The sequence below is a fragment of the Notolepis coatsorum genome (assembly GCF_963971535.1).
Source record: "Notolepis coatsorum genome assembly, chromosome: 5".
NCBI classification, from domain to species: domain Eukaryota; kingdom Metazoa; phylum Chordata; class Actinopteri; order Aulopiformes; family Paralepididae; genus Notolepis; species Notolepis coatsorum.
In genome coordinates, this window is record NC_140169.1 from 120,498,975 (window position 1) to 120,511,280 (window position 12,306).

The following is a 12,306-nucleotide window of genomic DNA, read 5'->3' on the forward strand; positions in this document are numbered from 1 at the left end:
GTCAGGACGGTTGTGGGTTTTTTCCCTTCTTGCTTGGAGGTGGTTTGGTTGGTGTCATTTGCAGATCAGGAAACGTATCTTCATCAAATGATTTTCAGATCATCTCTTTCAGAACGATCATGAAAGTTGTCCATCAGGACATTACGGCTGACTTCAGAGCTGCTGCTAGCCGGGAGTGAAGCTAGCTAGCTAGCCTTGCTGCTTTACACATGGTTGTCTTTTTCCCTCTTGTCGGAGCCCCAACTCGACATAATTGGAACGGGAGTCACGTTTATTTCCCCACAAAATAACAAAGTTCAAGTTTGCTGGAGGCAAGCTATCTAATTATGTTTTCACTCATAATAATATAATTGACATCGGAGCTCAGTTCAAAGTGTGTATTCACAGCGCCATCTTGGGTCCGCCCCTATATCAGGAAGTCATCTGTGGAATGTGTGAAGGAATGTGTATGTGTGTTTGACAGGTAGGTGTATGGGTGAGTGTTTGACATGTGTATGTGTGAGTGTTTGACAGGTGTATGGGTGAGTGTTTGACATGTGTATGTGTGAGTGTTTGCAGGGGCGTAGCTGGGGGGGGGGGGTAGTTTAGGATGATTCCAAGGGCCCAGCACTGGGGGGGGGGGGGGGGGGGGGGGCAATTTTTTTATTTATTTTTTACTAGACATCACTCAGGTGTATTATTGATGCTCTCATTGATACTATGTTTGTTTCTGAAGTGTGTGTGTGTGTGTGTGAGATATATAGAGAGAGAGGGGGGGCTTTGGTAGACTATTGCATTGGTCCATTCATTGAAGATGAACGCAATGCGACATCCTTTACTAGGCTCACCCACCAACAGTGCAGGTGCTGAACTGCTGATCCGAATGTATAGGTAAAAACCATATTATGTGTTTTCATCAATAAAAAAATTGCCAAAAAAAATTTGACTGCAAGCTAGGCTAGTTTAGCACAAATTAATGGAAGCTGATGCGGACCAGCAAAAAACATGGTCTGCAGTGCATTGTTGTTGTGTTGAAACATCCCTGTGTTGGGTGTTAAGCGGTTCGGAGACAATAGGCTAATACAATTCAGGAAATGTTATCACTCAAACCACCTTGAAACACAAAAACTCCAAAAAAGGCAAGATATAATTTGATTTATTCATAATTTCCTCAGTACTCTAAAGTCATTGGGTTTTCAACAGTATAGTGTTTAACTAAAGACACATAGTTGTTTGTGATGGATGAATTAAAGCAGGAACAATAATTTTGTATTCCCTTATTATTATTATTTTCTTTTTTACTTACCTCTGAAAAGTAAAAATAAAGAATGATATACTGTATCTTTATTGCTATATAATAAAATGTTCTCCATTAGGCAGATATGTACTTCTATTACCCAAAGAAGGCAGAGAACCATGTCGCTTTGCTTTGATTTCTTATTGGGTAAATGATAATATACATATACTTATACACTGATTTAGCCTGGTATTGACTGAATATCCAATAGCAGTATTGGCTGTTGTGCATCCATCCTTACTAGCCAGGATCCCATAGGCTCCTTCTCAGTTTGTCTCGACATCTCAACTAAAAGGGAGCCTGTAAGAAACAGATGGTCCACCGGCTTGTATTTTCTCCCCAACAAATTCTAATTGCCATCACAAATCAGATGTCTCGTACAAAAATATCACAGCGCATTCATTAATGGTTCATTATAGGCTTTGTTGTGCGTCATCATTCACCCAAAGCACAATGTTCTCTTTCTTTTTCTTCTTCTTCTTATCAGCATATGCGATGGCTATAGGCTATTATCTGTAAGGGTAGCTGAGGTAGCAGGGAAGACATCTGAAGTTGGCTCACTGCGTGCTAACTGGAGACCAGGCACCCAACGCTGCGCCACAAAAGCCTCCTTGCCGTCAACATCACAGTCGGGAGCCTGGAGCAGGCTCAGTCGCTAACACCGTAATTTTAGCATCTTCTTCCGTTGCATCAAAAGAGAGCTTAAAAAGGCGCACATCATCTCCCACACACCATGCATAATGTAACCCCCCCCCCCTCCCATCCCCCAAACTCTTTCTTCCTCTGCCGCTTGCAGCTCTCAGTCATCCAACACCAGGCAGCCCTCTGCTTTTCAGAGGCTTCACTCGTGTCTCTCGCTGTCTCTTTCTTCACACTCACTTAGCTACCTCTGCTCGCCTTTGTTCCAGAATAGAACAAGAGCATATGTATGCCTCTTTGGACACAGTAAAAAAAGAAGAAGAAAAAAAGGCCCCCAGTAGAGTCTAGAATGACTTTGCTTTCTGCATTAATGTGAATATTTAAATCTGAGTTAAGCCTGGGGAGATATATCATTAGCCTGAAACAGGGACACAAGTGTGAGAATTGTTCACAAGGGAGCTGAGCCCATGCTACATTGTGTTGCCTGAATAATGTGCATGGCTGCAAAAGGTAAACAACGGTCTCTCGCATAATAGATTTTGGCTCTGAAACGGAATATTATCTATTCTGTTAAAGATAATATTGGCCGTTTTGGTATGTAATGACGTTCTTTGAAGGGGAGGCTTTGTCTCCCATTTGCTGTGATGATGAATATGATGAAAGATCCATTGAATATTAAACAGCTGTGCCCTATTTACCCAATCGGCCACACCATAATCACTGTCTGTGTGACTCATTCAGACAGCTCCTCGCACTGTACGAGTTATAGAAATGATCCATGACATTCTGCTGGCGAGTGTATATTAATTCAGTCCCTTTAATGGCCAATGAAACACACCTCACTTGAATGACAATTGCTTCTTTCCCTTTCTAAGAGACAATTGGTTGCGTGTATAATGACCGTGCTTTCTCAGAAAGTCTAGCCTGAGAAACGCTGCCTCAGTTTTTTATTCAGGCCTGCACATTAATGTCTTGGTTCTTATTGCCGTCAGACCGAGAGTGGGTGGAGAGAGTGCCAGCGTAAAGGTCTGGGTTGGTGTCACTTAAATACCAAACACAGAGTCAGGTCTGTAAATCTAGGATGCAAGGACCGCGGGCAGGCTTTTCTGTCGTCATGGAAACTGAGCCTCCCGCAAATGAACATTCCGACACAGTGGAGTCTGATCCAGGTGTGAGGCCCCGGCGCATCTGTCCACCATGCATCATTCATGTATCTGTGTGCCTCTGATGGGCCTCTGCTACGGCCCCTCGCGGCTCAGGCCATGGAAACCTAGGTGCAATCAATGTGGTTGACAGCTTGGTAGTCAATATCAAGTGATGGAAAAGCTTTGCAAAGGCCTTGCTCCTCTACATATTCATCTACCATTCATGTATACATGAGTGAGGTCTCTTTTGCCAAGGTACGTAGCCCTTGACCTTGGTAACCTTTCTGGTTTGGTTGGTTTCCTAGCAGTCCTACGCGTCCTTTTTAAAAACAGATCTACGTTGGCCCACTCTATCTGTCCACACTGGTTTCCGCCAGCCGGTTATTCATGATGCCAAGGGCGCCCACTCCTCCCGAGAAGCCGTTCTGACGCGAGCTGGAGCCGGGCTGGCGCGGGTGCCCGTTTGCCATCTCTGACAGCTGCTTCTGCATGATGGCCAGATTTACCTGCAGGAGGAGGAGAAGGAGGAGATCAATAGGAGAGTAAAGGAGTGTACCGTCTGTGATCCCGTGATCAACGATGTGATCCTGTGAACTAAGGCAAAAGACAAGGATTCATACAGTATACCTTAGCAGGTCTAAATTATTTACCAGATGCTGAAGACACGAGCACACACAACCAGATCTATCAACGTTTACGCTTCGTTCCTGTTGAAATTGAGCAATGTTAATAAGTAGTTGTAGTAGTAGAGTATTAATACTATTACAGGTACTAAACTGTACTACCAGAAAAGGTTGTACTACAGAAAAGAAAGAAGTCTTTATTTTGTCATGCAGCTCAATCAACATGTAGAATGAAGGATGAAGGACATCTCGTGGAGCACGTGAAGAGAGCAATGATCCCCAGTGATATGGACCCTATGCAATTTGCATACAGGCCAAACAGGTCCTCTGACGATGCGGTCTCCCAAGTACTGCACAGCACCCTCGCTGGTGCCAGGACAACAGCCTGCTCCTGAACATTGGTAAAACCAAGGAGCTGATCGTGGATTATAGGAGAGGACAGCAGGAGACACACACACCACTGAGGATAAACGGGGCTACGGTGGACAGGGTGAGCAGCTTTAAGTACCTGGGGGTCCACATCGCAGAGGATCTGACATGGACAACACACATACAGTAGACTCAGTCGTAAAAAAGGCAAAGCAACGCCTCTACCACCTGAGACAGTTAAGGAAGTTCAGAGTATCTGGGAAGATACTCCAGTCCTTCTACTCCGGAGCTGTAGAGAGCATCTTGACTGGAAACATCACTGCCTGGTATGGAAACAGCACGGCACAGGACAAGAAGGCCCAACAGAGAGTGGTGCGCTCAGCCGAGCGTACCACGGGTATTGCACTACCACCCCTGCAGGTTCTATACAACAAGAGGTGCAAATCCAGAGCCTGCAGAATAATGAAAGACCCACACCACTCCAACAACAGCCTGTTCATGCTGCTGAGGTCAGGCAGACGCCTGCAAACACCAGCTACTAGGACAGAGAGACTTCGGCTCAGCTTCTTCCCCCAGGCCATCAGAGCCCTGAACAATGAACTCTCCACACACAAGCACACATGAGCACACACACAACACACGCACTGTACACGCTCACACACTAGCAGCCACTTTAACATGAGCAAGCACACACTCATGCTGCACACGCCCACACTTATGGCCACGAAGGAAAGGTCACTTTAAAAATAGTATAGTATAACCAGAGATTGTATAAATTAGCATGTACAGAAAGACACTACCAAAGGACCTAGCATGTCCTCCATGCTCTGTAAATAACTTATGTACATATACCGATATGCCCTAATGTTACTTGTTTATTGCACAATGTTACTTGTTTATTGCACAATGTTGATTCTATTATATGTTATTTGCACATCGTTGCGGGCAAGACCACCCGCATTTCATTGTATACTTGTATGCCGTGACAAATAAAACTCTTGACTTGACTTGACTTGACTTGAGAACAGTCTACCAGGGTGGTCACGTCTGGTGCAGCATGTGAAGAGAAAAAAGGAAAATGTTTGATACTGTTTTGTAAATTGTTATATATATATTGTTGAAATAAAAAGAAATAAAAAGATATTATAAAAAAAATAAACAATAAAACATGTTCTTCACTTTAACTTGTATGTAAATAATATTTGTGGTGTTAAAATCATGCAAACAATAGCTTTTGTGGTCAAAGTGTTTTATGCCAGTAACCACTGGCAGCCATTTTTAGAAATGGTTACCATGGTCATCAGAATGCCAATCTAGAATGCCCCAATATCCATATTCTTTCAAAATATATTAAGCTATATATGTACCAGATTTGGTGCTTTTATCACAAATTAAACATTAGGTTAGCTACTGTATGCCACACCACTATTAGTAAAGAGCAAATGTGTGAATATGTTGTGATGCTGGACACACGCCATTAGGCTACCTTACGGGAAATAACAAATGAAGAAATAAATAACAACAATTCATTGACTAGTAAGAGGAAACAAGCCTAGTGACAATGGAATTCCTCAAAACATTAAACTTAAAAAAAAAAATGTATAAGAAAAAATTATAAAAATAAATCTAAATCAGATGTGTCTCTGAGTCACGGCGCTAAGCACAGGAGGGCGTTGAGAGCGTGGTTCCAGCTTTCAGCACCAAGTCCAAAACGGTTTCCTTATAAACACTCACATCTCTCCTCTCTGAACAATAGAAAAGCACTTATGGAAATGTTAAGAGTGTTAGCATTTCGCAGCTCGTACCTAACAGCGATTGAAGTGGAGATAGCGATGGAGTGAGACCTCTCAAACAAAGATGACACGCAGGCAGTCAGTGCTCGAAATAGATGACCCAGTGATAGCTTCTCAAATTACTGGAACTGCTGTGTCACTGAATACTGAGTTTTGAATACTTAATTGATCTGATTACACATTTTAACTTATATTTAGGATATATGATATTGATGCAACATTTTTGATTCCCCAGCATGTTAATCTTGACATGACTCCATAAAATTTTTTGAAACTCTTTTATAGACTCTGTTGATATCCAGTGTTGGGAAAGTTCACTTTCTACATAAACTAGTTCAGTTCACAGTTCACAATTTTTTAAATGAACTAGTTCAGTTCATAGTTCATAATTAAAAAATGTGAACTAAAGTTCATGGTTTCAAAAATGAACTAATTTAGTTATTTTTAGTTCTTTTTTGATATATATTTTTTGATATATATTTTTCACATACAGTTACTTACATTACAAAAACACACATTGGGACAATGGAGGGGGGGGTCCTCCAGTTCATCTCTATGCCATCATCCACACCATAAGCAAGCAAAAACAAAACAAAAAGAAAAACAAGCAAAAAGGAAAAGCAAACCAAGACAGGCACTGTACAGTATTGCACTTGCCTCGAGCCCATTCACATGTAGACATATATTTATTTTTTCCTATCCTAGGTCTGTCCATACAATGGGGCACTGGGCCTTTAGAAGGATCCGAGAAATTTCAGCAGGAAAATAGTCTAATAGTGGGGCCCACACCTCCTGAAAGGAAGCGTTGTTGCCTCTATGCATTGCACAGTGTCTTTCATGGGGTAGCACACCGAAGATCTCTCTATACCACATTTGTAAAAATGGAGGCTTATCCTTAATCCAGTTTATCAGAATGCATTTCTGGGCTGAAAGTAGAAGTTTATCAAATAGTTTGAATTGTAAATGGTGTCACCCCTCCTACCCAACCCCCCCCCCCCCCCCCCAACCACCTCCAATGTACAGTCCCCCCCCACCTACCCAACCTCCTCCAATGTACAGTTTCTATGTCAAATCTTCAATTCATGACTGAGCTGTACTATACTGTACCCATTCTGCAATATGTTAATAAAGTGTTCAATCAATCAATCACTTGGCCCCAGAACCTGGATAAACACTTAAGATTCCCAAAAGTAGTGATAGACTGTAGCCTGTAGGTACCCAGGTCTGTTTGACATTTCGAACATAAAGGAGATATTGAACAGCCCATTTTGTTAGTTCTTTTTTCAATACGTTGCTGCGAACTATTATTTGTAAAAAAATATTGAACCACACAGACAGCAATCAGAATACTGGTATTTCCATAACGCTTTGCCACCGCGCATTCAGTCCACACTGCAGCTTTCATCTCTACAGTATATTTTCAAAAACATGAGGAACAACTTTGCTTGAATTGTCTTTATTATGAAAACTAAAACAGGACGTTTGCATATTCTCAATGTTGCTGTCGACGTCGTCGCGTCGATGTGGGGACTTGCTTCTTCAAACCGGGTGGATAAAGTTTACAGACAAACGTTAGATTGTTTCCGTCTGAGTCAGTACTGACTTTAACGTTAAACTATTTTAAATCCCCAAGCGCCGACATCTAGACTGAGGTAGAGTTCTCTGAGCGAGTGCTGCTCTCGACCTGCTGCTGCGCAGCTCTCGGTTGTTGTGATGAGTCTGATGACGTAGCCAGGGGGTGACAGACGCGTTGCCAGATCGGTTGGTTTTCCACATAATTTTAAAGCCTGTTTACGGTGTGTTTTAACTGGGTTTTCGAGTAGCCTCCAGCTGCAGCCTCGGAGATTGTTCCAGATTGGGCAACTTCCGCCCGCTCCCACGACATTTCTCCCGCTGACAGGACAATGCGCTGATTGGCGGAAAGTACGTTAGTATCTCGAAGTACGTCTGACGTATCTCGAAGTACGTCTGACGTATCTCGAAGTACGTCTGACGTTTCTCTACGTTAGCGAGCGTTAATTGAACGTTGTATTCATAAGATAAGATAGATTCAGCAGCATGGGGAAGGGGGAGGGGAGGTACAGGTAGTAGAAGACATAGAGGTACAGGTCACATAATTATAGTACAGTGGAGAAGTAAAAATAGAATAAAAAGGCAGTGTAAACAATATACAATATTATTAACTCTGGAATATATATTTATTTATCGTATAAATAAAATATATTATGTTGTCCTTTTGTATTGTTTCAGTGAGGTGGAGGTGCTGCTGAATCTATCTTATCTTATGAATACAACGTTCAATTAACGCTCGCTAACGTAGAGAAACGTCAGACGTACTTCGAGATACGTCAGACGTACTTCGAGATACGTCAGACGTACTTCGAGATACTTCCGTACTTTCCGCCAATCAGCGCATTGTCCTGTCAACGGGAGAAATGTCGTGGGAGCGGGCGGAAGTTGCCCAATCTGGAACAATCTCCGGGGCTGCAGCTGGACCCTATTGGGGTTTTCGGCTGAAATACATATGAAATCTGGCACATCTTTGAACGCCGTTAGTGCTGAGAATGAACGCACTTTTGAACTCCGTTACACAGCGCTGAGAATGAACGCGTTCTCAATTACGTTAATTTAGCGGATAATCAGTACGTTCAGTTCACGTTCGCCCAAAATACGAACGCGTTCATGAACGATCGTTCATTGAACGCGTTCAGGTACATCACTGTTGATATCTCAATAATCACAAACTGGTCTGGCATCAGAGCCTTTAAACGAATTTCTTTTTTGGACAGCCCATGTATCTGCAGTTGTAAAGAAGTCCATCCAATTCACCTGACATGTGAATGTTACCGGACACTACTTTTATCAAGGCACCATAGAAAGCATCTTGACAAGTGGTATTACCGTGTGGTACGGCAACACCACCGCTTAGGACAGAAAGCCACCCAGTGGATCATAGACAGCTCAAAAGATCCCATCTCATGAGACTCCAGTCATCCTTTTTATGAACTGTTTTTGATTGATTGATGTCTTTATTGAAGCAATAAAACAAGGATTGTGCAATACAATACAAAGAATATTGATCAAAAGGATAAAAACACAATAAAGCCCTAGAGCTTGTTTCCATTGTGGTCCTTGTGAAGTGAAGTGAATGTAAGTGTGCATATGTGAGCGTGTGTGTGCACAGGGAACATAAAACAAGATACAATATATAAAACAAAAACAATACTTCACATCAATAGAGACCTCACCAAATAACAATGACCCTACAGGGGTTCCAATATTTAAAACCAATACAGGGGACAGATAAAAAACAAATGAACCATTTGCAGCCATTTTTAAGGAGGTCTTGAAGGTAAACTTGGAAGCAAGTAGCTTTATATTTGCAGGTAATCTGTTCCATAAAATGTCTGCAGAATATAAAAAGGTACATTTGCCCATTAAAGTTTTAAATTTGAGTAGCCGTGTACGTCACTGACTTTACAAAAATAGTGAGGTAGCGTGGAGCCTCCCGTTAAAAAATCCTGTGGTTATATATCGTATAGCTCCGCTCTGCGTCATACTGTAATACTCTTCCATATCAGTATTAGCACTGAATAAATTTTCACATGCACCTTTACACACCTCATCTGCCTGGCCACACCCCCATCCGCTCCTCTACATAAGCAGGGGTGTGGCCATACTAACAGCTCCTTCCTTGTTTTCACCACGGCAAGTGTCTGTATACACCACTTTGAGACTAGTGAAATGTTGAAGAGGAGCTACGATGAAGGAGCTGCGTTGACATTATATCTTTATTTTCTCTCTTACTATTTTCGAGGAAATACAGCGATAATGTCTTCGCCACCGGGGTGTTTAGAAGATGATGATCATTCTGACCTCCACCGGCATTTTCGTATTAGGGGCTCGCGTCGCTGGCCTAATCCCCACCTGCATTCCTCCAGCTCTGCAGTTGGACAGGTATTACCTCCGCTCTGCAGTTGGACTTTGCTTGAGAGGCGCTCGGCTGTTGTGAGGGCTAGCTGCCTCTCCGGGTGGGTGATGGTTTTTGATATGCGAGCGCCAGTTGTGTTGCTATGGGGGGAATGGCTACACGACTTACGAAAGCCGGCTCCAGGCTGGTACCCTTTTTTGCTGCCTCTTAGCGGTGTGGAGAGGGTTCTGGTTTGACGCCCACGCTACATGAGCTCCTCATCGGGAGCTCTATTGCCTGGGACCGTATCCGAATCTGCGGTTCAAACCCCCAGATCTCTGGACAAACGGATACTCTCTGTCACCGTGCGATCACCTTTCAAGATGAAAGTTACCCAGCGAGAGGGAAGTGGGTTTGGTTATAAGAATTCCTCCACGCTCAAGTCGGCTACAGCCCATGAGGGAATTGTGCCGGCACCGCTGTCTGTTAATCACCGTTCTGAAGACTGTGTTGACTTCTTTTCCTCTTCTCTCTTCGGATGAGGAGAGGGACAGACGGCGGCTGTCTGAAGTGTTGGCCTATATTGTGTTCTCTCGTTGTACAGTTTCGGTGATAGCTGCTTAGCTTGCGTCCTAGCTGGGTTGAGCTACCTGTTAGCCAGTTAGCTGTTAGCTACGACGCTAGCTCTGTACACTCGCTCGGCTGGGAACGTTAGCCTGATGCTACCAGTTAGCCTGGAGTTAGCTGTTAGCTTATGCTACACCGTTGAACATTAGCCATGAGAATAGCAGGCCATAACACTCTGACTACAACATCATCTTTGACAGAGGATGTAGTCGGCCCTGCACCATGATCGGCTGTTGGAGGGGGGCGTCTTAGCTTCTTTTGCCCCGCCAGCGAGGACCTTCGTCAACGTGGAGACCAGTGTTGCGGTCCTCTCAGCCTGCGTTCATTGGTGCAGGTAAGGGTCCATTGGACACTTCCCCCCTCTTCCTTCCTTCCCTTCTGAATGTTTTGTAATAACGATGTTTTTTCCAAAACGTATGTTGCTTCACTACATTTGGGGATGCGACATGTGTTGTGTGTGAATTGTCTTGATCGCTGGTATAGCTTTCTCTCTACCTAGAAAACGGCGTTGTTTTTTACGTGAGTAAAAATGAACTGGTTTTGTTGTATGATGAGAAATTGTGTGTTCATGTAACGTTAGGCAACGTAGTTGAGCTCACAACTGGCTGGGTTAAAAACCCTGCAAATCTATGCATAGTGGCATGTGATCGAGGGGTGAGTCCCTCTCTCAGCTTGTGATGACAATAAAAAGGTGGCGTGTATTAACAGGGCTGGGGGAGAGTGGGGTGAGTAGTTCCACTTTTAATGCCCCCAACTAAAATATGTACATATAGTTTAGGATGTTGTGCATCCCTGGGGACAATCACTTTGGATCTTAAATAAACTGTTTCAGAAATATAGCTTTAGAAAAAAATGTGGTTTTGTGGCACAACTTGCCCCCGGTGTGGGGTAAGTTGTGACATTAGAGAGAATACACTGGGGTAAATTGTGCCATTGATAATTTTATGTAAAACAGATCATTTTAATCTCAAAAGCGGTAAAAGCATCCTGCAGATCTTCATCTCCTTTCCAACCTGACGTATAGTCTTCCCCTGTTGCACCTCTTTCACTGCTCTTTCCAACTTCTCAAGAGGAGTTGAAACCCTGTCTGTCTTCCATTTGTATATCTGCATGGCATGATGGATTTTGGTCTAAAATTAAGAATATCACATAGTTTTAGTGATAAAATGCAAGAATGCAATGTACAATAACAATAAAATACAATAAAGTAATATATATAGTTAATAAAATAAGTTGGGGCAACTTAACAAAGAGAATATCTGGCACAACTTAACCCAGGCCCTTTGACACAAATCACCCCAAGCCTACCATTTTGAAGAAAATGCATCCCCCAGCTGTTTTGAGCTAGCATCATGCTAACTGTATAGACTCATGGTGTAGCTTACTAAAGCACTAAAACATGTGTGAACTGTTTTCAAAGTTGTCTATAATTGTTCAAACACAGCAATCAAAAAACCTTGATCATACAAATTTTACTTTGGAGGGCAAAAAACTGTTTTTTTAACTTAAATGTGCTTACCTCTCAAGCCAGGTGTCTCCCTTCTCTGCAGGTTGAGTGAAATGGATGCCTCTTAAAAAATATGTTGTCACATGACCAACTTCTTCTATGGTTTTCTAGATAACAGGGGTGGAACTACATGCCCCTTGGCACTACTCACCCCACTCTCCCCTACCTGTTCAAACGAGTCGTATCAGGGGTAAGGTGGTGAGGGGTGGTTTTTTCCCCCGGTTTTCCCCTGGGCCCCCCCCCCCCCTCCCCTCAAACATGATTTTGTTTACAATATATTGTTTCACTATGTTTGTGGGGATACGGTGTAACCCCTCAGCTTCTGCTGGGGTTGTGCTCCTGCTTAGAGAGTCAATTCTTTTTCTGAAGATTGTTTGGTCGCTGTCATGTGGACTTAGCAAGGCCTGTGGCCAGTAC

General features: G+C 43.0%; 1 protein-coding gene across 1 annotated transcript in view; it reads right to left on the bottom strand.

Moving 5' to 3' along the window:
- Nucleotides 1-3,410: 3,410 nt before the first annotated feature.
- The window catches only part of kcnk13b (potassium channel, subfamily K, member 13b), a gene marked incomplete at both ends in the record, with an annotated part of 35,912 nt that continues 27,016 nt past the window's right edge, over nucleotides 3,411-12,306 (bottom strand). Inside the window, one exon of the mRNA XM_084315211.1 lies at nucleotides 3,411-3,566. Within this exon, the coding sequence (XP_084171337.1) occupies nucleotides 3,411-3,566 (156 nt within the window). The remainder of the gene's footprint in view (nucleotides 3,567-12,306) is intronic.